This window comes from Argentina silus, assembly GCF_951799395.1.
Source record: "Argentina silus genome assembly, chromosome: Y".
In the NCBI taxonomy this organism is placed as follows: domain Eukaryota; kingdom Metazoa; phylum Chordata; class Actinopteri; order Argentiniformes; family Argentinidae; genus Argentina; species Argentina silus.
The window spans coordinates 32,658,015-32,685,741 of NC_139654.1; the positions used below are offsets into that span (position 1 = coordinate 32,658,015).

Consider the following 27,727-nt stretch of genomic DNA (forward strand, 5'->3'; position numbering starts at 1 on the left):
TAAGTAGGTAGGTAGATTAATGTCTCCCAGTATGACTTTCATACTTGGTCATGTTTAAAGTCGTTATGAATGAAGCTGCAGTTGCTTGGCATTGTTATTGGTCCTTCTGAAGTCTCTAGTCTGCCAGCAACAGTCTGGAATGTGTCCAAACAAATCAAGATGATATTAGCTAGCTATATCCCTATTTATGAGTCCACATCCCTCTCCACCCTCCATCTCTCTTTCTCTCCCCCTCCCTCCATCTCCACATTACATATGCACCAGTCCATCCTACACCACACATTTCCAATCTTCCCCGGTTAGCTATAACAAACATTACATTTACATATTGATTTTGTAGTTTTAGTCAATGTAAATAAGCTGTCATTACAGTACATTTGGTGCTTCTGTTAACATGAGTTGGTCCAGATCTGCTCAGGTTAAGGCAGTGATTGTATAATGAATGTGCGTGCTACATATTAATTCCTCCCCTCTCCGGTGTAGAGCCCTGATTAAGAGTGGGCCTCGGACTAAGCCCCGCATTCATATTCACACACACAGACGGTTTGCTCAAAACGCTACTTAACCTCGAAATGTTTATTGTAAATGAAGCTTCCAGAACTTCAGTCTCTCTCTACGTGAAGCATACTGTCCTTGTATTGTTCACACTCTCCCCTGACCCCAGAGCTTGCTATAAGCCTCAAGCTCGGACCCAGATCCAATCCCCCCCTCTCTCCCTCCAGCCCTGAGAGGAAAATCCTGCTGTTTAAGAGTTAACTCTCAGATGAAAACCCACTAGTTGTAGTGGTAGACTAAGTTGATGCTAGCTCATAGACCACTAGACTAGGTTGATGATGTGTCTCATTAGCCCAGGCTGCTGTAGCCCCTGCTGGGCCGGCCCATGTCGCAGGCTGCTGCTGTAGCTCCATGCTGAGCAGTGTTTACAGCCAGACCTGCCTGGGCAGGGATGCTGTAGGAGGGAGGGGAGAGAGAGGGCAAGCCCCTGCGGACTCCCACAGAGGCACTTCACGGCAGGGGTAAGTATCTGACGAGCCTCGGCTTGTTCTCCACTTCACTCTGATGCTGTTTGTGTTTCTCTTCCTCTCCTCCTCCCTCTCCCCTATCTTTTCCCTTTTTCTTCCTCTCCTCCACCAGTGCTCTGCAGGAGTCGTTAAGCCAGAACTTCCTGCTCGTCATCAACCATTGTGAAGCCCAGAAAGACTATAGCCTCAACTTCCCTGGCAGCAGAACTATACAGGAGGTATGTACCCTAGCCCATATACCCTAGCCCATATACCCTACGCCCTTATACCCTACGCCCTATACCCTAGCCCCTATACACCATATTATACACCAGAGAGACTACAGTCTCATCTTTCCTGGCAGCAGAACTATGCATGAGGTATGTACCCTAGCCCCTACAAATTAACATGTAGGAAAAAATAAATGGTTCCACAATAATTTCTAGCTGATTTAGTCAACTTCAAATTAATGTTTAGAGGGCCAGTCAAAATCGTCTTGTGGGCAACATTTGGCCCGCAGACCACCAGTTGAGTATCAGTACCCTAGCCCACTGTCTCTTCATCAAGTCTCTAGACTACACACTGTGGTTTATAAGGCTCTCTATCGCTGACACTCCATTAGATTAATGACACAGCTAGTATTTGCAACTATGGCAATAGGAACAGGCCTAGGTATTAATATTCATCACTAAAGCTCAAGTTTCTCCACAGCTAATGACCCTCACCGCTGTGGTGTACTGTGTGCTTACAGCAGCACCTTAGCAGATGTACTGTAGGTTAGAATGCATACTCTCCTTCCTCCTCTCTCTTCCTCTCTTCTTCTCTTCTGAGTCTCTCCATCTGCTCCACACAACCAGATAGAGACATTCTAAACAGCTGGAAGCTGTTTGATCATATGCTAAATTGGCATTTGGTGGCAACATTGGGGAATGTGTTTGTGTAACAGGGGAGGGGGGCTATGGTGGGGGAGAAAGGGGGAGGGGGAGAGGAGGGCTCAGGCGATCTGAAATCAAACAGTGGATTTGCTAGCAGATGAAATATTCATACAGACTGGGCCTAGGCTGTCCGCTGGCCACACACACTTATTACTGTTTCATCTGCTGCCAAATCACTGGGTTGAAGTTCCCTCTCTGTGTGTTTGTGTGTGCATGTGTATTCTAGTGATCTCAGACCAAACAGAGTTTCCCCCAGTCAGATTGGTTCCTAGCCCCTGCCCTGGCCACTACAGTACTCAGGCTACTTGAGCAGGTTGTAATGGCTGTAATGGCGCTAATTGAAGAGATTAATCCACTAGCGTGTGAGCAGGGGCCAGATGATGCTGATGGGCACCCACTGTGAACCTCCAAGTGTTTCTGCTGGGATTACAAACACTGAGGAGGGGTGGAAGGACAGAGAAGAAAGGAGGCCGAGGGCTGGTAGCTTCATGGGGGGGCTGGAGAAAGGACAAAGCAGCCCGACACGTGGCTGACTGGGCTTTAACCCTCATAGACGTGGCTGGCTGGTTGACTGGGCCTAATCCCCCCATAGACATGACTGACTGGCTGGCTGGCTGACTGGAATTCACCACATGCCAACCTCATACTGACTGACTGGTCAGGGACACGCTGTGTTATACAGAAACATGTCCAGCAGCTTTATTCACACAGTATGAATAAAGACACTGATGGGATGGGCCTAGATCAGAGAGCAGCCTGAGGCCTAGCTACAGGTGGGTAACTACTGGACAAACAGGCGGTTCACTGTGTTGACTAAAAGGCCTACAGAGTACACTTTGTCTCTTTTATTGCCATGCAGTTTCCTCAGTCTGTGTTTAAGTTGACTAGTGCTGCAGTCTTCAGGGTGAGAGACCCCCCCTAAATACATATGGAGCTCCCTACAGACCATCTTCCTCCCACTTATCTTAGTTGAGGACCTGTGTGTGTGTGCGTGCGCGTCCGTCTGTATATCAATAGGGATAGAGTCCTGTCTTGTTTGTCTCCATCTCACCACCCCTCCCCTCTCTCTTCTCCTAGCCTCAGGGCATCGCGTTCTAGGTTGTGTTTGACATTCTCAGCCAAGTTGTGGGACTATGCTCCGTGAAAGTGGTGGGTAGAATAGAGCTGGTCGCTGGGGCTGGAGCGTCCGTGACCAGACCAGTTGTCCTGGGGATTTCACCAGCCCTGTACCCGTTCCTGCTCTGCAGCTGGGGAGAATGAACGCAGGACAACAAAAAGAAAGGGGGTGGGTGGGTGCATAAGAGAGAGGAGAGTGTGTAGAACATTTTCTAACTATCAGTTTCCACACAAAGGTTTGGCAGAGAGTTTTGGCTATATTTTGTTCATAGCAGAGCATATCTAATATTGATAATCTGACTCCAATGTAATTATCTCTGTGCAAAGAATTGTTGAGTCTGGTCAAATAGAAGGGTGAGAATCAAATGAGGCTTTAATAATACTGTATACAACTATTACAAGGCTAATACTTCATAGAGAAATATTACATTCAAATAGAGAGAGAGTAGAGACAGAGAGAGATGACCACAGGTCATTCAAAACAATGCTGCTCACAACATGAGACATCAGAACACAGGAAAGACAAAGAATGTATCCCTTTGCTCCTGTTGTATCGACTTAAGCATTTACATTAGGAGCTGGTTAGCAAGGAGACCAAGGGAGACCAATCAGAATTCAGTTTGACAGCTCATAGCCATTTGTTATATCGGGGGAAGGACAACTGAAGAAGAGCCAGGGATTACTAGTACTTGGGATTTGGAGTGATTGGATCATTAATGTAGCTGTGTGTATCGCCCAGGCTACTGTGCTGTGTGTGTGTCTCTAGGCTACAGTCTGTGGTAGAGAGACAAGAGGACACAGTGGTCTCAGCCCCCCAGCAGGGAGCCCCTTCTCTATATGTTCATTAACACTGGTTTCATAACAGTTAAGAACAGTTGAGGGTTTGTTACGGGTGGTACGTATGACGTATCATGTATGATGTGATATCTTCTAGAATTGGTATTACAAATATAGGCTACTTGGATTGATTATAAAGCTGATTTATCATTGAGGTCCTGAACTGCTCAGAGAAGTGTTCTCCTGTCTGCAGACAGGGGGCAGTATTAGACTATCACATGCAGCGCAGATAGAGATAGATAGATAGAAACTTTATTTATCCCTAGGGGAAATTCAGGTTCCAAGTAGCTTACAGACATAGAGACATCACACAACATACACATACAACATACAACATAAGCAGGATTGTAAACAGGAAGTCTATATGAACGCTATAGACAGATAAGAATAAAGATACTGAGAAAAAGATACTAAATACTAAGTAACAAACAAGTCCACATTGATGTGCTGAGGCTGTATGATAAGGGTGACAGGGCAGGGACTGACCCTGTGGTACAAGATAGTTCAAGTATGATTGGTGAGGTGCAAAAAGGTAAGGCAAGACAGTGCAATTATAGGACAGTGCAATTATAGCATTAAATACTAAATACTAAATATGGGCTAAATAAATATGGACTATTTTTAAAGTGCATTTAGTCCAGGCTGGTGGAGGGAGGTAGGGGCTGTGTATAAGGCCTAGCATAGCCAGTAAACATTGTAATTAATGAGGTGAAACAGTAAGGTACAGGACAGTGATGTGATACAGAGGGTGGAGGTTATGCAGAGAAGTCCATCTCTTTGCCCTTGATTGACATATTGTAAAGTTGTATGGCTCTGGGGACAAATGATTTACTCAGTCTGTCAGTTTTGCATGTCAGTGCTCGTAGTCTCCAGTTGATCAAGCTCTTCTGCTGGATGATGGTGTGGTGCAGTGGATGACCTTCATTGTCCATGATGGTGAGCAGTTTGCTCAGAGTTCTTTTTTCCGTTACTGAAGTGATGCTCTCCAGTTCAGCTCCCACAACAGAGCCAGCTTTCCTTACCAGCCTGTCCAGTCGCCCGGCATCCCTCTTCTTAGTGCTTCCTCCCCAGCACACCACTGCATAGAAGAGAACGCTGGCGACCACAGACTGGTAAAACATCCCTAGGAGTTTGCTGCAGACATTGAAGGACCGCAGCCTCCTCAGGAAGTACAGCCGGCTCTGTCCTTTCTTGTAAATCGCATCAGTGTTGGCTGACCAGTCCAGTTTATTGTCCAGGTGTACCCCCAGATACTTATGTGCTGACCACCTCCACATTGACTCCCTCAATGGAGACTGGTAGCAGAGCGGGCTTAGACCTACGGAAATCCACCACCATCTCCCTGGTCTTAGTAGTGTTGAGTTGTAGGTGGTTGAGTTTGCACCATTGCACAAAGTCCTCCACCAGGCTCCTGTACTCCCCCTCCTGCCCATCTCTGATACACCCCACAATTGCAGTATCGTCCGAAAACTTCTGCATGTGGCATGACTCTTTGTTGTAGCAGAAGTCAGACGTGTACAGGGTGAACAGGACAGGAGAGAGCACAGTTCCCTGTGGTGCTCCGGTGTTGCATACCACAGTGTCCGAGAGGCAGTCCTTCAGTCTGACGAACTGTGGCCGCCCTGTCAGGTAGTCAGTAATCCAGGATACCAGGTGGGCGTCCACACCCATCTGCAGGAGCTTGTCTCCCAATCTGAGGGGTTGGATGGTGTTGAAAGCACTGGAAAAATCTAAGAACATGATTCTCACAGCGCTTTTCCCTTTGTCCAGGTGAGAATGCGTCCTGTGCAGTAGATATGTGATGGCATCGTCCACTCCAACCTTCTCCTGGTATGAAAACTGTAGTGGGTCCAGTGCATGGCTAACCTGGGGTCTGAGTGTATGTAGAAGCAGTCTCTCCATCGTTTTCATTATGTGTGAGGTCTCAGGAACAGGCCTCAGGAACAGGATAGAGTTCTTTAAAAAGGAAAAGCCTCCTTATTTTGATTCCTTCATTTTGTCCCTACTGCTCCTCTCTGAATCGATGAGGTTTTTAATGCTTTAATTAGGATGTTTAATAAAAGACTATGGTACACAGAGGAGGAATAAGAGCCTCATGAATAATTAATGGTGGGTGTATTTCGGCTGACATCAGCACCAGTGGTAGTCCTGGGCCTCTCTTGGCTCCCATTTCGACTGACTGGCGAAGGCTTCGGCCCAAATGTTTGTCTTTATCCCTGAATTAAATAAATATTACTAAAAAGAAATCTTAAATCTCTCGTTTTGCTGTGTGGACCAGCTACATTATTTGTGGTGATGTTTATATCGGGGGAGGCTGGTGGAGGTAGAAATTGGAAGACGAGCAGAGGTATCTGTGGAATGTCGATAACACGGGCCTCTCTTCCTCTCACTCCATCGCCTCTCTCCCTCCGTGGACTTCCTCCCTAGATCCCTTCCACCTTTGTTATTTTGAACATCATGTTAACCTCTACCATGATGTCTTCTCTGTGTCACGAGAGTCTGCAATACTTACTTACACTTACTGTTAGTTATTTGTTTCAGGAATTTAATTCACTTCACATTGACTTATGTTTGGCGAACCTGAAAATAATCATAATAATAATAATTCTCTGTCGTTGTGTGTGTGTTTCCTGTAGGTGAAGAGGAACGTTTCAGACCTGATCAACATCCAAGTGCGACACCAACAGTGGGAGGGCTGGCCTGCCTCGGCTACTGATGACTCTGTAAGGAACACAGACACACACACAGAGTGCTCTTTCTTTGGGACACCACTCTAGTTCCACTGTCGTAGTTAATTCTCACTGTAAGGCATGTTTATTTTAACTAGAAATCATAGTTATTACTATTGCACTATTCCACGGGTTTAACTGAAGAGAGTTCTTGGCACGGATGGTGAAAAGGTACCATCTGAAGCCTAAAGCCTCTTATTATTACCAATATTTCCTGAGTCCCGGCGGAGAGGAACAGCTGAGTGTTGCCCATGCTGCAACCATCTGGCCCCGGTGGAGGAGGAAGATGTTGAAACTAATTATGATGTCAGGCCTGCTCTCTCCTGGGTCCTCTCTCTGTGGACATTAGAGCTCACTTCATTGAGTCTGTGACCCCCCCTGACCCTGGGGTCATTGTCCCTAGCTATTGAGCCCAGCCCACTCAAACTGACCCACCCCCCCCACCTCAGCCCTAGCCCAGTCAAAGTGATCAAAAGACCCCTGAGGACCCCCCCCACCCTAACCCCCCTCTCCTCTTTGACAGCGTTATCTGTTCCCATGCTAATGGTATGGACGGTGAAGCGACGAGCGGCTGTTGTGCGCACACATTCCATGAGCTCCCAGCTGTTATCATGGCTTTTGTCCTCTCTAGTGTTGTTGTTGTTGTTGTTGGTTCTAATGATGCTGTGTCTTGTGGTAGCCTCCATCATCTCCATCTCCACGACCCCAAGCTGAGGTTCACCATGGTCATCATTACTAGAACATACAGTTTCTATTTCACGTTGTATTTGATGCCATTCCTCATTTCATTCCAGTGATTGATATCATTCCTCATTCCATGCATCACAATGAGCCTGTCCTCGATTTATATCTCCACCAGCCTCCCCTGATGGATATCCTTCCCTCTCTGCACAACCTTTGTCCTACACTCAAACAGTCCCTCTGTTTAACAGAACAGAGAATTACTGCACCTGTTTTGTTTTTGTGCAAAACTTTTAAAACCGGTTCGGTTGTTTGGATGGTTGATTGGTTGCTCTCTGGTGAAACTGACTTTGCAACCGTTTATGCTCCTCACAGGCTCAAAAAGACCAAAAGGTTTTGTTTTGTCCTCAGACAAAAGGTCTTCCTTTTTGTTGCTAATTGTTTGCTTTCTGTGCATCTTTAGAGCTAAGATCAGCAAAGTCTAAAGCCCTGTGTGTGTTCTGATGCATGTATTGTTGTTACTTATCTCCCTCAGTAGACAGACAAGCAGTCACTAAGAGCACTAGCTGAGATAGCAGTTACCTGAGGTACAGTAGCAGCTACACCTATGCTAAACCACTATGGCCTGTATGTATGGCTACGATCGCTAGCTGAGTTAGCAGTTAGGCTAAACCACGATTGCTTGTATGTATGGCTATGGGCGCTAGCTGCGTTAGCATGGCACAACACCACTTCCCCCTTCCTCACCACAGAGATTGTATAGAATTACCCACAGCTTTGTTATGAACCCGCAGTACGTCTGTCTCCAGGAAGTGAGTGAGGCTGTTTATCAATGAGACCTGAAAACTCTTAAAAAGCCAGAGGATGAATATAGAATACATGCATATTGCCCTATGTGTCATAAAGGACACAGCTTGGCCAGCAGCCAAGTGTTCTGGAGAGGAGATATTAAAGACTTGAATGTAATAATGGCTCCCCTCTCTCTGGACCCCCTTATTGAAACGACTGAGAGAGAGTGTGTATGCCGTGTGCCATATAGTCCTAGGCCTATGTGTGTATCAGGGAGGTAGAAATCGGAGGACGGGCTGATTGTAATACATGGAGCGGAATGAGGAATGGTTTCAAACACGTGAAGAAAACGTGTTTGAAATACCATTCCCAATTCCGTTCCATGTATTCCAATCAGTCAGTCCTCCGCTTTCTACCTCCAGCAGCCTCCCCTGGTGTATACTAAGTGTGTATGCTGCCTGGCTGTTTGAGAACATCCAGCTCATTAACCTCCACCCATCTTGGAGACCTGGACCAATCAACAGGCAGGAGAGTAGGTCACATGTCCCAGGCGGGAGGCAAAGTCTGATGACTTACCTTGGCCTCTATTCATTAGCCTGGTTTTATGCAGGCTACTTGTCTACTATGTCAAGTTTTATTTTTAATAATACATTTACTAATACAGTACAGTGCAAGAGATCAGTGTTAGAGATCAGTTAACACGCCCAGCTGAGCTCCCACCTCCGCAGGCAGGCAGCTCCGTCAGTGTCCCTCAGCTTTTTGGCAAGCCAATTTCCACCGTGTGTTTACCTCTCTCTCTCTCTCACACTCATTTAGAGCTGGAAATCCATTCTCACATCCCAAACGCTCAGATCTGGTTAATTCTAGATTTAAGCTACTTGATTTTGATTAAGTTAATTGACCTACTGCTGATTTTATAATTGTACGTTACAGATAAAGAAATGTATAAGTTGGGCCTTGAAGGTTGTACCTGTGTTAATGCTAGGATGCTGTCTGTGGAGAAACTAGTTTTAGTTTTGGTACGGTCTGCACATGATACTGTCCATGTTTCTGCTTTGTGTGGTGAGGTGGGGCACCAAGGGTCATGAAATAGGAGAAGGAGAAACCAGACGAGGGAGAGAGAGACGGAGATAGAAAGAAAAAGAGAGAGACAGCGAGAATAGTAATTTGTAATTTGAAGAAGAAATAAAATGTGGATAAGAGGTTTGTGGTGGGGAGTGAAAGCAGCCAGGCTGTAGAAACATATAGAGGAGGTGATGTTTATTTATGTGTCACACACAGTCGACTAAGCTCCATACATCCTGGTGGGTCTGGCTGTCTAGAATGCCATTACCAGGGCCGAAGTGATGAAAGGGTTGTTGGCGGAGGTGAAGGTCCATTGACTCCTGTAGTGTCAGAGATGAGGGATCTGTTAGGGAGCGTTCATGTCCCCTCCTTCTCCTCTCCCTTCTCGCTGTTGTGATTAGCAGTCATCTCTGCACCTGTGGGACTGATTGACAGGCGGCGGGACATCCTTATTAGACCCTCCCACCCTCCCCCCAGTCTAATTGCTGACATTTATCCAGTGTTTCATGGTGATTGCTAATGTATGAATGCTGGACCCTCTCAGAGGCCTGTAAGCCCTGTGGCGTTCTCTCCTCCCTCTCTTCCCTCTCCTCTCATGGATTCTCCTCCTCCTCCTGAACCCTGCGGGGCTCTTTCATCTATCGTGCTTACTGTTGTATTATCTGTCCTTTTGTCCATCTATCTGTCGTTCTATGTAGCGTTGTTTCATTCTATCTATCGTTCTTAGTATTGTTTTGTCTATCCTTCTGTCTGTCTATTTACAGTGGGGGAAATAATTATTTGATCCCCTGCTGATTTTGTTAGTTTGCCCGATTACAAAGAAATGAGCGGTCTATAATTTCTATGGTACTTTTATTTTAACAAATAGAGACAGAATATCAACAAAGAAGTCCAGAAAAAACACATTATATAAAGTTATAAATTCATTTGCATTTGATCGAAGGAAATAAGTATTTGATCCCCTACAAACCAGCAAGAATTCTGGCTCATACAGACCGGTTATATGCCCATGAGGCACACAGATTAGTCCTGTCACTTTAGGAAAAGTACTCCTAATCTCTGCTTGTTATGGGTATAAAAGACACCTGCCAATAGAATCAATCTCTTCCATTCCAACCTCTCCACCACCATGGGCAAGACCAAAGAACATTCAAAGGACATCAGGGTAAGAGTTGTAGACCTGCACAAGGCTGGAATGGGCTACAAGACCATCAGCAAGAAGCTTGGTGAGAAGGAGACAACTGTTGGTGCAATTATTAGAAAATGGAAGAAATACAAAATAACCATCAATCGCCCTCGGCCTGGAGCTCCATGCAAGATCTCGCCTCGTGGGGTAAGGATGATCATGAGAAGGGTGAGGGATCAGCCCAGAACTACACGGGAGGAGCTTGGTAATGATCTCAAGGCAGCTGGGACCACAGTCACCAAGAAAACCATTGGTAACACACTACACCGTAACGGATTGAAATCCTGCAGTGCCCGCAAGGTCCCCCTGCTCAAGAAGGCACATGTACAGGCCCATCTGAAGTTTGCCAATGAACACCTAAATGATTCAGAGAAGGCTTGGGAGAAGGTGATGTGGTCAGATGAGACCAAAATTGAACTCTTTGGCATAAATTCGACTCTTCGTGTTTGGAGGGAGAGAAATGCTGAATGCTACAATCCCAAGAACACCATCCCCACCGTCAAACACGGAGGTGGAAACATTATGCTTTGGGGTTGTTTCTCTGCTAAGGGTACAGGACGACTTCACCGCATTGAGGGGCCAATGGACGGGGCCATGTACCATAAGATCTTGGACGAGAACCTCCTTCCCTCAGCCAGAGCACTGAGGATGGGTCGTGGATGGGTCTTCCAGCATGACAATGACCCAAAACATACAGCCAAGGCAACAAAGGAGTGGCTCAAGAAGAAGCACACTAAGGTCATGGAGTGGCCTAGCTAGTCTCCAGACCTTAATCCTATCGAAAATTTGGAGGGAGCTGAAGCTTCGAGTTGCCAAGCAAAAGCCTTGAAACCTTCAGGATTTGGAGAGGATCTGTAAAGAGGAGTGGACCAAAATCCCTCCTGAGATGTGTGCAAACCTGGTGACCAACTATAAGAAACGTCTGACTTCTGTGCTTGCCAACAAGGGTTTCTCCACCAAGTACTAAGTCATGTTTTGCTTGGGGATCAAATACTTATTTCCTTCGATCAAATGCAAATGAATTTATAACTTTATATAATGTGTTTTTTCTGTACTTCTTTGTTGATATTCTGTGTCTATTTGTTAAAATAAAAGTACCATAAAAATTATAGACCGCTAATTTCTTTGTAATCGGGCAAACTAACAAAATCAGCAGGGGATCAAATAATTATTTCCCCCACTGTATCTATCTGTCTTTCTGTCATTCCATCTATCCATCTCTCTCTCTGTCCCCCCCCCTCTCCCTCCCTCTCTCTCTCTCTCTGGTAGTTACTTTGAAGGTAGTCGCGACTAGAGGTTATTTTGTCTCTAGAATGTTCTTCATCATTAGCTTGGTCACTTCTCTGGTCCCCTGTTGCACTCAGCATAGAGGTCCAACACCCCTGCTGCTTGAGAGGCCAGGCATGTCTGTGTCTGTGTGTGTGTCTGTGTGTGTGTGTGTGCGCAGTGCAGTGCAGTACTCCAGTTCCTAATCAGGAGTGACATCTCCGCCGCGTGCTAGCAGAGCGAGGACCTGAAAGGGACCAACAGGTATTTAGGGTGGGGCTTCGTTCTTCCTTTCTTCTCTTCTCTGTCCTTTTTATTTTTCTGTTTCTTAGGCTGTGGTCTTCATAGAGCAGGGGGAACGAGGTGGCAGTGGGGCTGGGTCTACCGTCAGTGCAGCTGTCAGCTGTAATTATCTCACACTCACAGCCAGACACCTAATTCACACACTGCCCCACTCTGCAAAGAAGAAAAAAAATAAACCAATAAGGGAGAGAGAGAGAGTGGAAGAAAGAGCGAGCAGGCGAGGGAGGAGGCGGGAGGAAAGCTGCTTATTGTGGAGGGGTCCTCTCCCTCAGCCAATGCTGGCCACATTCTCACGTTTGATTTGATTGCCACTCGATAGGAGAGGCTGCGGGGAGGACAGAGCAGAATGCTCCTTCACTTCTTAAACACCCCTTCCTCTCTTTCTCTCTATCCATCTCTCTGTCCTTCCTTCTCTCTTTTTGTCCTTTTCTCTCCTTCCCTCGTTCTTTCCTTCGCTCTCTGTCCCTCTCTCTCTTCTTCTCTCTCTCCGTCCTCCTCTCTCACTCCACTCCAAGCCTAGCAGTACACCAGCCTTCAACAGCTCCTGTCTGTTCTAATGGCTGCTGTTTTCAAACAGTTCTCTTTCAAACAACAAAGCAAACTGACTCCATTCACTGTCAAGGTTTTCTTCTTCAAATTCCATCCAATTCCATAGAATGAATAGGATCAACTGTGCTGTTAAGGAATATGACTTGGACAATGATACAATAACACACAACCCTGCAGAGACTCAGCCTGGGGTAGGTTGTTGTTACAGGGACGACGTCAGCCAATCACGTTGAGTGTTCTCGTTTCCTTCAGCTGTCTCTGTCTACCGCACCTGTGACCACTTCTGATTGTCAAGTACACTCTTCTAATGAGGCCTGAAAGACGTGTGTGTGTGTGTGTGTGTGTGTGTGTGTGTGTGTGTGTGTGTGTGTGTGTAACATGACTTCTCTTTTATAGTGTTTATAGAACCCATTATTTTACACAGCAGGGAGATGACTCTGAGGGTCATGACAGAGAGATGACTCTGACTCTGAGGTTCATGACAGGATATTGCTCAGGCCTTAATCATTGAGGGAATACTGTCTTTCTACTCTCTCTCCCTCAGACATTGAGCCAGTGGGACTCTGAAACACTCTGGTCAGTATCACAGCCTATTTCCAGCACAAGAAACAATAAACACTCCGATCTGACATGAGAATGTTGGCACTGAGTGTAGTCTTGTGACTGTCGGCTTGGTTCTTATCGGTAGTCTGTCATTTTATAGCTGTGTGTTTCGTTATCAGTAGATTCTATGTAATTTTATAGCTGTGTGTTTAGTTAGATATGTGTGATTTCTTCCGCAGCAACACAATATTTCATCTCATTGCAAACCTGGAAACTAAAGAGATCTGAAGGTTGACGTCTTTTGGAGAGGGTACTTTATTCAATGTTCCAAAAATTGATGTTTCAGGCTAGCAGGTTATGTCTCTCTCTCTGGGACTCATCTCCCAGAGAAACTATATAAACTAGCCATGGTATTTGATATGTTGCTACAAGGCCAGAAGTGACGGCCACATGGAATACTTGAAAATAGAAAACAGAAATCATGGGACAATTCTAAGAAGTTGTTATCAGTAGGAGTCTGGTGTGTGGTTTTAGAGCTGTGGTTCAGTTATCAGCAGGTGTTGTGTCTGATGAGGTCCAGTGGTTACTCTGTTCTGTGCTGCTATCGAGGCCTGGGAGAGCATGGAGAATCTCTCTCTAGACAAGAACTCCTGCAGTCTCTCTGCTTTACACACTCAATTGGCGTCACATAATCACCTCCCGATTCAACAATTACCAGCTGCTCTTTGTTGGGGGCAGCACCTGACAATGGCAGAGATCACACACACACACTGCTTATCTCTTCATGTGTCAGTCTTCAGGTTGAACACTCTGGTTCACACATCTGTAGCTTGTGGTTGAGTATGGGGTTGTTGACAGGACAGGTAGTAGATAGATCTGTTTTACACTCCCCTGGTTTAACAGTAAAGAAGGATAGATTTAGCGTTTAGCTTTTCTAAATTGTTTTTGACGAGTCCTCTACACCAACTTCAACCCTGCCTCTCTACCCCTACCTGCCCCAGCCCCATTTCAGTGTGTGTGTGTGTGTGTGTGTGTTTCCCCAGATGACACTAGCAGCCTCTGGGATCAGCTACCCCTGCCATCACCTCACTGTGTGTCGGAGGATCTCCCCAACCAGCACTCAGGAGCCCACAGAAGAGGTACACGCATGCGCTTAGAAAATACACACACGCGCCTAGACAATACACACACACACAATGTAGCTGATTACATGGCATCCAGATGATATTGTCTCTATCTAAAGCTGAGTCTGTGTGTGATGTCTCCAGTGTGCAGATGTGCATATGATCAGTGACAGCGAGGGAGATGATTTTGAGGACGCGTCAGAGTTCGGAGTAGACGAATCAGAGATGTTTGGGATGGGCTCCTTGACCTGTCAGAAGGCTCCCATGAGTACGTAGCCCCACCTCCAAATGATGTCATAACTACCTTCTAATAACGTTGATTCTACATTCAATTGAGAGATGTTTTCCTGATAAAGTATGTGTGTGTGTGCGCGCGCTCCTACAGTGCCAGAGAACAGTGAGAACGAAGGTGATGCCTTACTGCACTTTACTGCTGAGTTTTCAACAAGGTACATTCAGCTTCCTGTCTGTTCTATTGGTACCATGAAATCACCTGGCTTCACTTACTTGTCAAATATACTCTCCTGTGTTTGTGTGTGTGTGTTGCAGGTATGGAGAATGTCATCCAGTGTTCTTCATTGGGACTTTGGAGGCAGCATCTCAAGAGGCTTTCTATGGCAAAGCCAGAGATGTAAGTAGTGACGCACGCATACACACATACAGAGAGACACACATGCATATATCCACTCACTGAGCACTTTATTAGGAACACTATACTAATACTGGGTAGGGCCTCTCTTTGCTCTCAAAACAGCCTCAATTCTTTGTGGCATTGATTCCACAAGATGTTGGAAACATTCCTTTGAGATTCTGGTCCATGATGGCATGATTGCATCATGCAATTCCTGCAGATTTTTCAAGTGCACTTTCAAGCTGTGAATCTCCTGTTCTACCACATCCCAAAGGTGTTCTATTGGATTCAGATCCGGTGACTGGGAAGGCCACTGAAGAACACTGAACTCATTGTCATGTTCATGAAACCAGTTTGAGATGACTTTTGCTTTGTGACATGTTGCATTATCATGCTGGAAGTAGCCATTAGAAGATGGGTAAATTGTGGCCATGAAGGTATGCACATGGTCAGCAACAATACTCAAATAGGCTGTGGCATTCAAGCAATGATTGATTGGTTTTAACGGGCCCAAAGTGTGCCAAGAAAACATTCCCCACACCATTACACCACCTCCACCATGAGAAGGTGTTCTTAAAAGTGCTCGGTGAGTGTATATATAGAGAGAGAGAGACACACACATACATATACAGAGAGAGACATACACACCCTAGGTTGTGTACAGGGAAAAAGGGCTACCATTTAAGATTCCTGTCAGAAAACCTCATCAAAATGATTCTGCCGACAGCAGATGCTGTGCTGGCCCCCAGCCTGACTCCCAGCTGATATCATACTCCCTAAACCAGAGCAATATGGCCTCCTCTCCTCTCCTTCTCTCCTCTCTGCCCTGGGTTCAGACTATCTGATGTTCTCTCTCTCTCTTTCTCTCTGGGTTCAGACTACCTGATGTCCTCTATCCCCTCACATTCGGTTGCAAACAGAGTGGACCAGACCTAGCTTATTATCCCCGGGGGAGGCAATCAGGCAGGGTGGGGGGGGGTCGGTCTGGAGGGATCTGTCTCTCTCAAAGGCTGCTCAGGGATAATCACTAAGTAAAACACTACATTTGATGAGGTGTTGGGGGGGGGGGGGGGGGACAGGGGGGCAGGCATTCCATCCATCCTTAATGAAAATGCTTTAGTGGGTCTGAGCCCTCGAGGATCAGCGGAGAGAGAGAGAGCCTTCCGCTACGCATTGGGTAATCACTCTAACCCCCTCGTCCCCCTTCTCTCTCTCTCGCTCTCTCTCTCTCACTCACACACACACACACACACACACATCGAAATTCATAGCCATGCTGCGGTTAGGGTTTTATCACACTTGAGTATCTGCTTAAATGCCCCCTAGTTGAGGTAAGAGAGGGCTGAGGAGGGAGGGAGAGGAGAAATGGATACCCAGGCTGGAGGAATGAAGTGGTCGTGTCGGTCTCCTCCTCTGGTGAAATGTAGTCTTGTGTTCATGTTTCTGATTCAGAGAGATTGTAAGAGTTGTAGCTTTCAGGTGAATTGGAAGTCCAGCTCCATATTTGAAACTCATATTTCTAATCATTTCATGCCTGTATAATGACTAGTTTAAGTAAAGATTTGTCATGCGAGTTGCACAATATTGTACATTATTTTATTTGTTAAATCTCTGTCTGGTGGGCGGGGGGGGGGGGGGGTGGATTCTACATGTGGAGTCTTTGAGTGTTTATTTCTGAGCCTGGTCCGGTACATCTGTCAGTGGTGTGGTGTGTGTGTTCGTTCATTCGTTCATTCCCCGGTGAGAGCAGCACCTGTGGGAGAGACTTCCTCCTCGTGTTGCACATAATCACACAGTCCGTGTCGAGACAACCTCCGCCGGATGTGAACCTCGGTCTCCCCCAGTCCCCTTCCCACCTCTGGCCTACAGTCCCCCCCAGACGTGTCTACGTGAGGGAGGGAGAGAGAGAGAATGTGAGTTAGTGCGTGTGTTGGTGTGTGTGAGAGAGAGGAGGAGGAGGGAGGGATTTTTTTTACCAGCCACATTTTTTTAAACCAATATGAAGGCAAAGATCACACAGAACACATTAGCAAGACTTCTGACGCATTGAAAATTACTCCCTGCACAGAATGAACCTCGTGTAGTAGGCTTTTAAGTTACAGTTAGCTGGAGGAGGCAGGAGCAGCAGGAGTGTTGCCACTAATTGCGGATCGCACCAGTTTGTTTTTTAAACTGAAGCATAGTATTCATGAACCTTTGTTGGTTACCCGCCAAAGTGGCTGGTAAGATTTACAGATGTGTTATTTGCTCTCTTCTGCTTTGGCCTCGCTGTCTGTGGAAGGGGTCTCATGTTCAAAGCTAGGCCGCTATGAAACAACTGCCCTTGGATGATCAGAGAAACACACTCCCCCTCTCACCCTTGTCTCCCCCGGGAGAGAACAAGCATCCCCCCCCTCGCCCTCATCCTCGTCCCCCCCTCACCCTTGTCTCCCTCAGGAGAGAACCAGCGTCCCCCCCTCACCCTTGTTTCCCTCAGGAGAGAACCAGCTCCTCCTTCTCAGGTTGGGGCTCCTCCTTCTCAGGTTGGGGCTCCTCCTTCATCAATCCTCAAATGCTGCTTAACCCATTTGTGCCGGATGCTGCGCTACGCAGCATTGCATCTACCGCCGGTTGCTGCGTTACGCACATTTGAATTTGCCGCCAGTTGCTGCGCAGCGCAGCATTTTTGATTTGTCGTAATTTTCATGAGTGCAGCATATAATGCACTGTCATTGGTTCAAATACACATGAGGTGGGTCTTGTTGATTTTTTAAAACCACGTGAGCACCCAAATGTCGTGTGGTTCGCCGAACTCACTTGTATGTCTGATTGATTTTCCGCGACACGACACAACATTCGGGTGCTCACGTGGTTTTAAAAAATCAACAAGACCCGCCTCATGTGTATTTGAACCAATGACAGTGCATTATATGCTGCACTCATGAAAATTACGACAAATCAAAAATGGCGGTAAATTCAAATGTGCGCAACGCAGCAACCGGCGGTAGATGTCGCGCGGCAGTCGGCACAAATGGGTTAACTGGTTATTTTTTCATGATCTCCATGCCTCGATGTGACACTGTAACTCACTCACTCACTCAATTTCTCTCTCTCTCCCTCCCTCCTCCCCCTCACCCCTCCCTCCCCTACAGAGGAAGCTGCTAGCCATCTACCTCCACAATGAGGAGAGCGTCCTGAGCAACGTGTTCTGTTCTCAGATGATGTGTGCCGACTCCATAGTCTCCTACCTGAGCCAGAACTTCATCACCTGGGCCTGGGACGTCACTAAGGAATCCAACAAAACTAGGTACCGGACCCACACTACGTTGCTTCACCAGAACTTTGATCCCAAAGGTCAAAACAAACGTTTTTTGTTTGTACCATCGTAGGAAGATGTTGACCACGCAGCCCTGTTGCTAAAGAGAGACTATCGGATTGATGTCTTCATTGCAGAAATTCAACCCCTACCTCCGCCCCCCCGTACCCTCAAGTCCCTTTATCACTCTGACTCAGCGCTCGCTCTCTTTCTCTTCCTGGGAGAGGAGGATGTGTGTGTGCAGGATGAGGCTCTGATGGGGTGATCTCCACTAATCTGCCTCAATAGAAGCTCAGTTAGAGCTTGAAGTTACTATGGCGTTCTGGTCTACCCAACATCATCTAAAACATGTGATTATGTTCCTCAGTTAATTCATCGTTTTAGCTGTATTTCTAGCGCAATTTGCCTTGAATAAAACGTGAGTGGGTTATGCCCAGGTATGAGGGGTTTGCTGTGAGTATAGAGGGACAGGCTGGGGTCTGGTCCCGGGGTCATGGGGGTCTGGTCTTGGCCGTCTGCCAGATGGAGGTTAATTGGTCCTAGCAGTAGCCTTCTTGCTCTCAACTTTTGGTCCAAACACTTGTGAACTCTCGCTTTGACTACTGCAACGCACCCTTGGCCGGTCTCCTCGCCTCCACCATCAGGCCTCTGCAGCTCATCCAGAACGCTGCCGCCCGTCTGGTGTTCAATCTCCCCAAATTCTCCCATGTCACTCCCCTCCTCCGCACCCTTCCCTGGCTCCCGGTAGCAGCTCGCCTCAGATTCAAGATATCCTGGTGCTTGCCTACTGGGCGCAAAGGGAACAGCCCCCCACCCTACTTGCAAGCAATGGTCAGCCCCCAAACCCCTGCCCGATCACTCCGCTTTTCCACCTCGGCTGCCCGCCTGGCACCATCGCCTCTACGTGGATGCAGCAGCCGCACTACTCGGTCACAGCTTTTCACTGTCCTGGTGCCCCGCTGGTGGAACGAGCTTCCCACTGCTGTCATGACTGCAGAGTCACTACCAATCTTCTGCCGTAGATTGAAGACCCATCTTTTCAGGCTACATCTTAACTGTTCCTTCTAAAGACCTCTTCATCCCCACTACCCCCCTGTACAAGTTTCTCTCCTATTAATAAAAAATTAAATACATTTTTAAAAAAGTAATTTTTACTTTTTTCTTCTAGCATTATGACTGCCAATGCCCCCTGGTCCGAGCATTGATTACTTTTTCTTATGATAACTGATGGATAGATGATTCACTTATTTAAACAAATGTATTTGTGTAAAGGCGTCTGCTAAATGCCATAAATGTAAATGTACACACACACACTCTTGCCTCCACATTCTCATGCTCTGAGGTGATTCTGAGTGACTGGTGAATGGCCTTAGTAGTGTTCAGTAGGCATGACTCCTAGGTAAACTGACTCCTAGGTATCTGACTCCTAGGCACAGTATCTGACTCCAAGGTAATCTGACTCCCAGTCATCTGACCCCCAGGTAATCTGACTCCTAGGTACAGTATCTGACTCCTAGGTACAATATCTGACTCCCGGGTATCTGACTCCTGGGTACAGTATCTGACTCCTAGGTAAACTGACTCCCAGGTAAACTGACTCCTAGGTACAGTATCTGACTCCTAGGTAAACTGACTCCTACAGTAGGTTGGGATTTAATCCCTCAACGCTGCCGCAGCACCTTCGCGCAAGTCATAAGCGCAAGTCGGCTTTAATAATGTAACAGAATGAGTGGGATTGAGACTGGATAGAAAAGTAGGGATCATTCGAAGGGAGAGATAAATTGTCATGCCTTTGTTTGTTAATCGGAAATGATCAAGAAAAAGATTACCCTCCCCCATCAGTTCTGTATATCCTAATATTAAACGTTCAACTCCTGGCTGGCTTGGGAACTTGTAGTTTCAACATTAAACAATTTTAAAAACACGTCTCACTCCAGTCACACTGGATTTTAGGTGGTTCTAATCATCCGCCGTGCGCTCTCTCCATCCTCTTTGGCAAGAGAGGCGGAGTCAGATATTTTTGGTGACAAGTAGGACACTATTTAGAGGCCGTGTTGGTAAAAATGACAACCGTTATTGACAACATATTTATCTACGTCTCTCTTCAATGTCTTCAAATGCGATTTACACAAATCATCATTATATGCTACAGGGTCCATCCGACTGCAGCCATGTATTTTCTCTGAAATATGTAGAGGAAAGGAGGCTGGATGACTGTAATTCATATTCCATTAACCAGCTCAATGTGACATCGATAGGTGACAGTGACGCATTAAATGACGTCCTGCACAGTGTCCTGCATCCCCCTTTCGTTCTCTCACAAGAGAACAAGAAAAGATTACCCTCCCCCATCAACATTACATCAGCCCAACTTTTGACTGAAGTCTGTAAATAGAGACGCGCCAAAAGTGAGATTTGTTTTGCTCGGATCTCTGTTGTAATGATGCAGGTCTGTTTGATGTAGTTGAGAACAACTATCACCACTAGGCTAAACCTCGATTTTCGTTAAAAATGTCTTCTATGAACTAGCGGAATTGGTCAAATGAAGAACTGTTCTCGGGGAGTGCCATCATTCCAATTGTTTTTTCTGCAGTGGCTAGATAAATTGTCACACTTTTGTTTGTTAATGGGAAACAATTATGAATGCCAAATACGCGACAATGCGCCCACCTCCTGCCCTAATTCTATTGAAATGCATTTGAGCAGATTGGGCCCACTGATTTACAAAGCTTTATCCAAGAATAGTATGAGCAGTAAAACTGTGAAAATATAGTTCCAAAATGCAACGTGTTCACCATACTCCGTCTCGCATTACGTTGCTCTGTCTCACTACTGTATATGCGATTACTTTGTGTGATGGTGCACGTTGACATACAGTAGGCTCTTCCTAGATTTTACATGGTATGTAAAGACTCGTCATGAAAGCTCTCATGTTTAACAGGTAATAGGTAACATTTTAGCTGGGTAGAGGACAGACAGACATCTTCTGACAACATGCTCTGGACAAATAGCCAAAATGCGAGGGTGATCAGATTGACATGCTGACAAATACACTGCTCAAAAAAATTAAGGGAACACTTAATCTTCACAGTGTAACACCAAGTCAGTTAAACTTCAGGGATATCAATCTGCCCATTTAGGAAGCACAAGTGATTGTGAATCAATTTCACCTGCTTTGGTGCAAATGAAAGTGACAACAGGTGCACTGGAGAGGCAAAAGCAAGACAACCCCCAAAAAGGTAATGGTTTTGCATGTGGTGGCCACAGACAATTGCTCTCTCCTTATCCTTCCTGACTGATTCTTCTCTAGTTTTGTGTTCTGCTAGTGTCCTTGTCACTACTGGTAGCATGAGGCGGTACCTGCAGCCCACTCAGGTTGCACAGATAGTCCAGCTCCTCCAGGACGGCACATCCATACGTGCGGTCGCAATAAGGTTTGCTGTGTCTCCCAGCACAGTCTCAAGAGCATGGAGGAGATACCAGGAGACCGGCCGTTACACGAGGAGAGCTGGACAGGGTCCTAGAAGGGCATCAACACAACAGCAGGACCGGTATCTGCTCCTTTGTGCGAGAAGGAACAGGAGGAGCACTGCCAGAGCCCTACAAAATGACCTCCAGCAAGCTACTGGTGTGCATGTGTCTGACCAAACTGTCAGAAACAGACTCCATGAGGGTGGCATGAGGGCCCGACGTCCTCTAGTGGGACCTGTGCTCACTGCCCAGCACCGTGCAGCTTGATTGGCAGAGAACACCAGAATTGGCAGGTCCGCCATTGGCGTCCTGTTCTCTTCACAGATGAGAGCAGGTTGACACTGAGCACATGTGACAGGCGTGAAAGAGTCTGGAGACGCCGTGGTGAATGTTTTGCTGCCTGTAACATCATCCAGCATGACCGGTTTGGCGGTGGGTCAGTGATGGTCTGGGGAGGCATATCCTTGGAGGGTCGCACAGACCTCCATGTCATAGCCAACGGTACTGCTGTTAGGTACCGGGATGAGATCCTCAGACCCATTGTCAGACCTTACGCTGGTGCAGTGGGCCCTGGGTTCCTCCTAGTGCAGGACAATGCCCGGCCTCATGTGGCCAGAGTGTGCAGGCAGTTCCTGGATGAAGAAGGCATTGATACCATTGAATGGCCCTCTCGTTCCCCTGACCTAAATCCAATTGACCACCTATGGGACGTTATGTATCGGTGCATCCGACGCCACCAAGTACCGCCACAGACTGTCCAGGAGCTCACTGATGCCCTGATCCAGGTCTGGGAGGAGATCCCCCAGGACACCATCCTCCGACTCATCAGGACCATGCCCAGACGTTGTCGGGAGTGCGTACAGGCACGCGGGGGCCATACACACTACTGAATCACATCATGAGTTGCCGTGATAAAATTCACTCAAGTTGGATCAGCCTGTGATTTGAATTTTTTACTTTGATTTTTGGTGTGATTTTGAATCCAGCCCTCAATGGATTTTGGTTTCCATTGACCGTTGTTACGTCATTTTGTTCTGAACAAATTATACAATGTACATCAGTAAAGATTTTCAACTTGAATAATTCGTTCATCAAGATCTGATGTGTCCCTTAAGTGTTCCCTTAATTTTTTTGAGCAGTGTATATGCAACGCTTTCGTGATCAGAGCTGTTTATTTGTTTTATTCTTGTCATTGCACATGGCATGTACAATTTTTTGACTGATTCATGAAAGTTCTCATTTCAATCATGCATTCAATTCTCAGCGTTTCTGTCTCTATCCGTCTGTCTGTCACTCTGACCCTCTTCCCGTTTATCTGTCTTTCTATCCGTCTGTGTCTGTCTACTTTTGAAAGATTCAGAATACTTTCATACTACCTACCTCATCTAATTGACCATGTATAGATGAATGGTTGCAGTTTTAGATACCCCTTTAGTTACTCATTACTTGATAGTTTACAAGTGAATAGGTATCGCGCACGTCTCAGACTTCTTGAGTATTCTCAGTGTGAAACATGTCTGCACAGAAAGGGATATTGTCTGTGTGTTAATGAGTTAGCATCCGGTCCTGCCTACAGTGGTGTTCCACGTGGTTGAGCTAAAGCACCCCCGGAGCCCGCTGGCTGCTCGCTGGAGGGAGTGCCAGGCTGAAGACATCACTCTGCCTCTCACACTTCACTCTAAAGTACAGGGATGAGACTGACAGGCCACAGAAACATTAACATTATTATACCCGTGGTTAGCATAGCCCTCATAGACATTTACATTTATGGCATTCAGCAGACGCCTTTATCCAAAGCGAATTACAACAAATACAATACATACACACATACATACAGTTGTGGTCAGAAGTTTACATACACATACACATGTATGTCATGGCAGTCTTGAGTTTCCAATCATTTCTACAACTCTTATTTTTCTGTGATGGATTGATTGGAGCACATACTTCTTTGTCACAAAAAACATTCATGAAGTTTGGTTCTTTTATGAATTTATTATGGGTCTTCTGAAAATGTGACAAAATCTGCTGGGTCAAAAATATACATACAGCAATGCTAATATTTGGTTAAATGTCCCTTGGCCATTTTCACCTCAATTAGATGCTTTTGGTAGCCATCCACAAGCTTCTGGCAAGCTTCTGGTTGAATCTTTGACCACTCCTCTTGACCGAATCGGTGCAGTTCAACTAAATTCGTTGGCTTTCTGACACGGACTTGTTTCTTCAGCACACTCCACATGTTCTCGATGGGGTTTAAGTCAGGACTTTGTGAAGGCCATTCTAAGACCTTAATTCTAGCCTGATTTAGCCATTCCTTTACCACGTTTGATGTGTGTTTGGGGTCATTGTCCTGTTGGAACACCCAACGACGTCCAAGACCCAACCTTCTGGCTGATAATTGTAGGTTTTCCTGAAGAATTTGGAGGTAATCCAAAATTCTTCATTATTCCATTTACTTTCTGTAAAGCACCAGTTCCACTGGCAGCGAAACAGGCCCAGAGCATAATACTACCACCACCATGCTTGACGGTAGGTATGGTGTTCTTGGGGTGAAAGGCCTCACCTTCTCTCCTCCAAACATATTTCTGGTCATTGTGGCCAAATAGGTCAATTTTTGTTTCATCTGACCACAGAACTTTCCTCCAGAAGGCCTTTTCTTTGTCCATGTGATCAGCAGCAAACTTCAGTCGAGCCTTAAGGTGCCGCTTCTGGAGCAACGGCTTCCTTCTTGCACGGCAGCCTCTCAGCCCATGGTGATGTAAAACACGCTTGACTGTGGACACTGACACCTGTGTTCCAGCAGCTTCTAATTCATGGAAGACCTGCTTTTTGGTGGTTCTTGGTTGACTCTTGACCATCCTGACCAGTTTTCCCTCAGCAGCAGGTGATAGCTTGCGTTTTCTTCCTGAACGTGGCAGTGACACAACTGTGCCATGCATTTTATACTTACAAACAATTGTTTGCACAGTTGATCTTGGGATCCGTGCTGAGCTCCTTAGACTTTCCCATTGTAGCGTTTTTGGCTGAGTGTAATGAGTGTATCAAACGAGCCCTATTTAAATGGACTGAAATAAGTCACCGGCTGTAGTCAATCATAATCACTCATAAGAAGTTAAGAGGCCATGCCACAAAGCAAATTTGATTGACACAACTTTCTACATCACCAAAATTGATAATTCAAGGTGCTGTATGTATATTTTTGACCCAGCAGATTTTATCACATTTTCACAAGACCCATAATAAATTCATAAAAGAACCAAACTTCATGAATGTTTTTTGTGACAAAGAAGTATGTGCTCCAATCAATCCATCACAGAAAAATAAGAGTTGTAGAAATGATTGGAAACTCAAGACTCAAATACATGTTCTTTACAAGTGTATGTAAACTTCTGACCACAACTGTACATACATACATACATACATACATACATGCATACAATACAAATACATTTGTTTAAGTAAGTGAATCATCTATTCATCAGTCATCATAAGATAAAGTAATCAATGCTCAGACCAGGGGCCATAGCCCTTGCCCGTAGTTAGCATAGCCCCCAGGTGGATAGTCTGACTTCAGACACTGATGTGGCAGTACTTGTAATTCTGCACCATCATGACCGGAGTATGTTTTCTATTTTCTCAAAGACAAGGATAGTAGGTGTAAGAAAAAGGCTATATTGTGTTTCCTTATGACGTAGTTGTTGCGTTGAAGCAGGGTATTTCTGTTTTCGGTTGACTCCTTAGTAGTTTGGTTGGACTACTACAGCACTACAGTGTAAGAGGCTGTGTAGGTAGTGTTTAATGAAGGTAATAAGCCCTGGTTTCTCTGAGGGTTCTCTCTTGTTCCTCAGCTCCTTCGTGGCAGGTTAGAGTTCTTCCTGCCTATTGTTCTGGCCTGGCCACGGTTGGTCCTTTTCAGGGCCAGGGACAGTACTAGGACGGGGCTGCGTGTAACTCTTAGCTGCTCATCGGCTCTGACTGTATGAGGTGTATATTGAGGTGAGGTTGGTGGTTAGCAGTTGAAGTGCCTGTTGAGAATTTTGCTCATGATTCTCATACGTCAGCAGTCAGCTGACGACAGGCCACAGTTGACGACAGACCACTTCACAGAAAAGTCTGCAACTCAACTAGCTTCCCTCAACTTTGAATTCATCATTAATGAGCAACTTCACCACCCCTTTACCGCTTCCTCCATCCCTCTCTTCTCTGACCTCTCCTCCTCTCATTCCATCACTCCTCCTCTCCCTCCAGCCAATTGTTAAAGAGGATCTTATTAAAAGGCGAAGGAGGAAGCTAATCTATATTTGCATTCAGTCTATAGCCATTCATTAATATTATGACATTTACAGTGAGTTCAGGAGGCCCGGCCCGATTACCCTTTTCTCTCTCAAATGTTAATTGAAAGTTAATGGAATAAGAAATTCTCCTTGCCCTATCAATTCACGGGCGTGTGTGGTGATGAATACTAATTCGTCTGTAGGCCCTATTTAGACAGCGACGTCGGCATTGGAATCAAGAGGTAGTATTCGTTTTTAAAGTCCTTAATGCTATTGGCTGTGTGTGTATACAGTGCCTATAGAAAGTCACCCCTTTGAAATAGATACTATATTTGTCGTACAGCCTGAAATCAAAACCCATTAAAAAAATAACTTTTTCCAGCTTGATGTACACATTTAGCCATACAACATCAAACTAATAAAAAAAAAAAGGCGACAGTTCTGAACATTTATAAAAAATGAAAAACAAGAATAACAGGGTTGGAAAAGTCATCAGTCCCCTGATTTAATACTTTGTAGAGCCACCTTTTGCTGCAATTACAGCCATCAATCTGTTTGGATATGTCTCTACTAGCTTTGCACACCTAGATTGGAGAATTTTTGCCCATTCTTCCTTGTAGAATTGTTCGAGTTAAGTCAAATTCTGTGGTGAGCAGCGATGGACTGCTCTCTTCAAGTCCATCCACAGATTTTTTTTATCGGATTGAGGTCAGGGCTCTGACTTGGCCACTCAAGGACTGTGGGGGGACATGCAGCGTTCGGCCTGTAGAGGGAGCTACAGGACCGTGGCCAGCGTTACGTCAGCGAGGCTCCGTTGCACACCTGTTACAAATGAAGCCTCGTTGACTAGATGGTTTAAGATGTGTGTGCCTCTGTGTTCGAGAGAGAAGGACGGAGACTGGAAAGTCGCCGAGTGTTTGGTTTTGGGAGGGCTGAAAAGCCAAAGTATTAAAGACTTGATAAATAAACGGGACCTTTCCCTCACTACACCACTGCGTCTGCCTCTGTGTACAATGGACATCTTTACAGTGGCGCCCAACGAGGGACACAGAGGAATGGAGGCGTTAAGCGCGGCCATCGGAGGGATGGCCCTCATACTGGAGCGGCAGGCTCAATTCCAGCACGAGCAGCAATCCGCAATGGGAGAGATGGCGACGGCGAGGGCTGAGGACCGTGCCCTCCTCCGGGAGCTCGTCGGGGCCATCAAAGCGGGACCGGCGACCGGGTCGCCACAAGGACCCCCCAAGGTACACCTCCAGAAGATGGACGACCCGGAGGCGTTCCTGGCGGTGTACGAGGGGACGGTGAGGATCTCGGGGTGGCCGGGCGGCGAGTGGGCGTACCATCTGCTGCCCCTCCTGTCGGGCGAGGCGCAGCTCGCTGCCCACAGCCTGCCAACGGCCGCCCAGCGGGACTATCCCTCCCTCGCCCGGGCGATTCGGGACCGCCTGGGCCTCACCCCGGAGGAACACCGTCGCCGGTTCCGGGCCCTGACGATGGAGGAGGGGAGCTGGCCCTTTGCCTACGCCCAGCGGCTGCGGGACAGCGCGCGGCGGTGGCTGGACCCAGGGAACAGCTCGGCAGAGGAGGTCGGGGACCGGGTGGTGTTGGAGCACTTCCTCACGGGGCTCCCGGACCGCCGCCTGGGTCCAGTACCACTGGCCCCAGGATCTCGCGGCCGCCGTTACCTTGGCGGAGGACCATCTCTCCCTCCCGCCGCAGGAGCCCCGGCGACCAACCCTCCCGGAAGGAGCCGTGCTGCCGGAGGAGGAGAGGCCGGCGCCCGCCCCGAGGACGAGATGGCAGGGGCAGGAATGTCAAGAACCAGCCCTGGCCCCACAGGAAGCACCCCGAGCGACAGGGGGGGGTGTTGGCGATGCGGACGGCCGGGCCATATACGGGCGGAGTGCCCAGTGAGGGAGGTGGGGCAGG

At 46.7% G+C, this 27,727-nt stretch overlaps 1 protein-coding gene across 2 annotated transcripts in view; it reads left to right on the top strand.

Moving 5' to 3' along the window:
* LOC310823574 (FAS-associated factor 1-like) overlaps positions 1 to 27,727 on the top strand; it is a 90,999-nt gene that overhangs the window by 20,955 nt on the left and 42,317 nt on the right. For both annotated transcript variants that reach the window (XR_014554954.1, XM_083696457.1), the window contains exons 7-13: positions 1,135 to 1,240; positions 6,526 to 6,612; positions 14,044 to 14,139; positions 14,269 to 14,392; positions 14,510 to 14,573; positions 14,674 to 14,755; positions 17,887 to 18,041. Coding sequence is in view for 1 of the 2 variants with exons in the window: in XM_083696457.1 (XP_083552583.1) it covers positions 1,135 to 1,240; positions 6,526 to 6,612; positions 14,044 to 14,139; positions 14,269 to 14,392; positions 14,510 to 14,573; positions 14,674 to 14,755; positions 17,887 to 18,041 (714 nt within the window). In the remaining variant the exon portion in view is untranslated. The remainder of the gene's footprint in view (positions 1 to 1,134; positions 1,241 to 6,525; positions 6,613 to 14,043; positions 14,140 to 14,268; positions 14,393 to 14,509; positions 14,574 to 14,673; positions 14,756 to 17,886; positions 18,042 to 27,727) is intronic.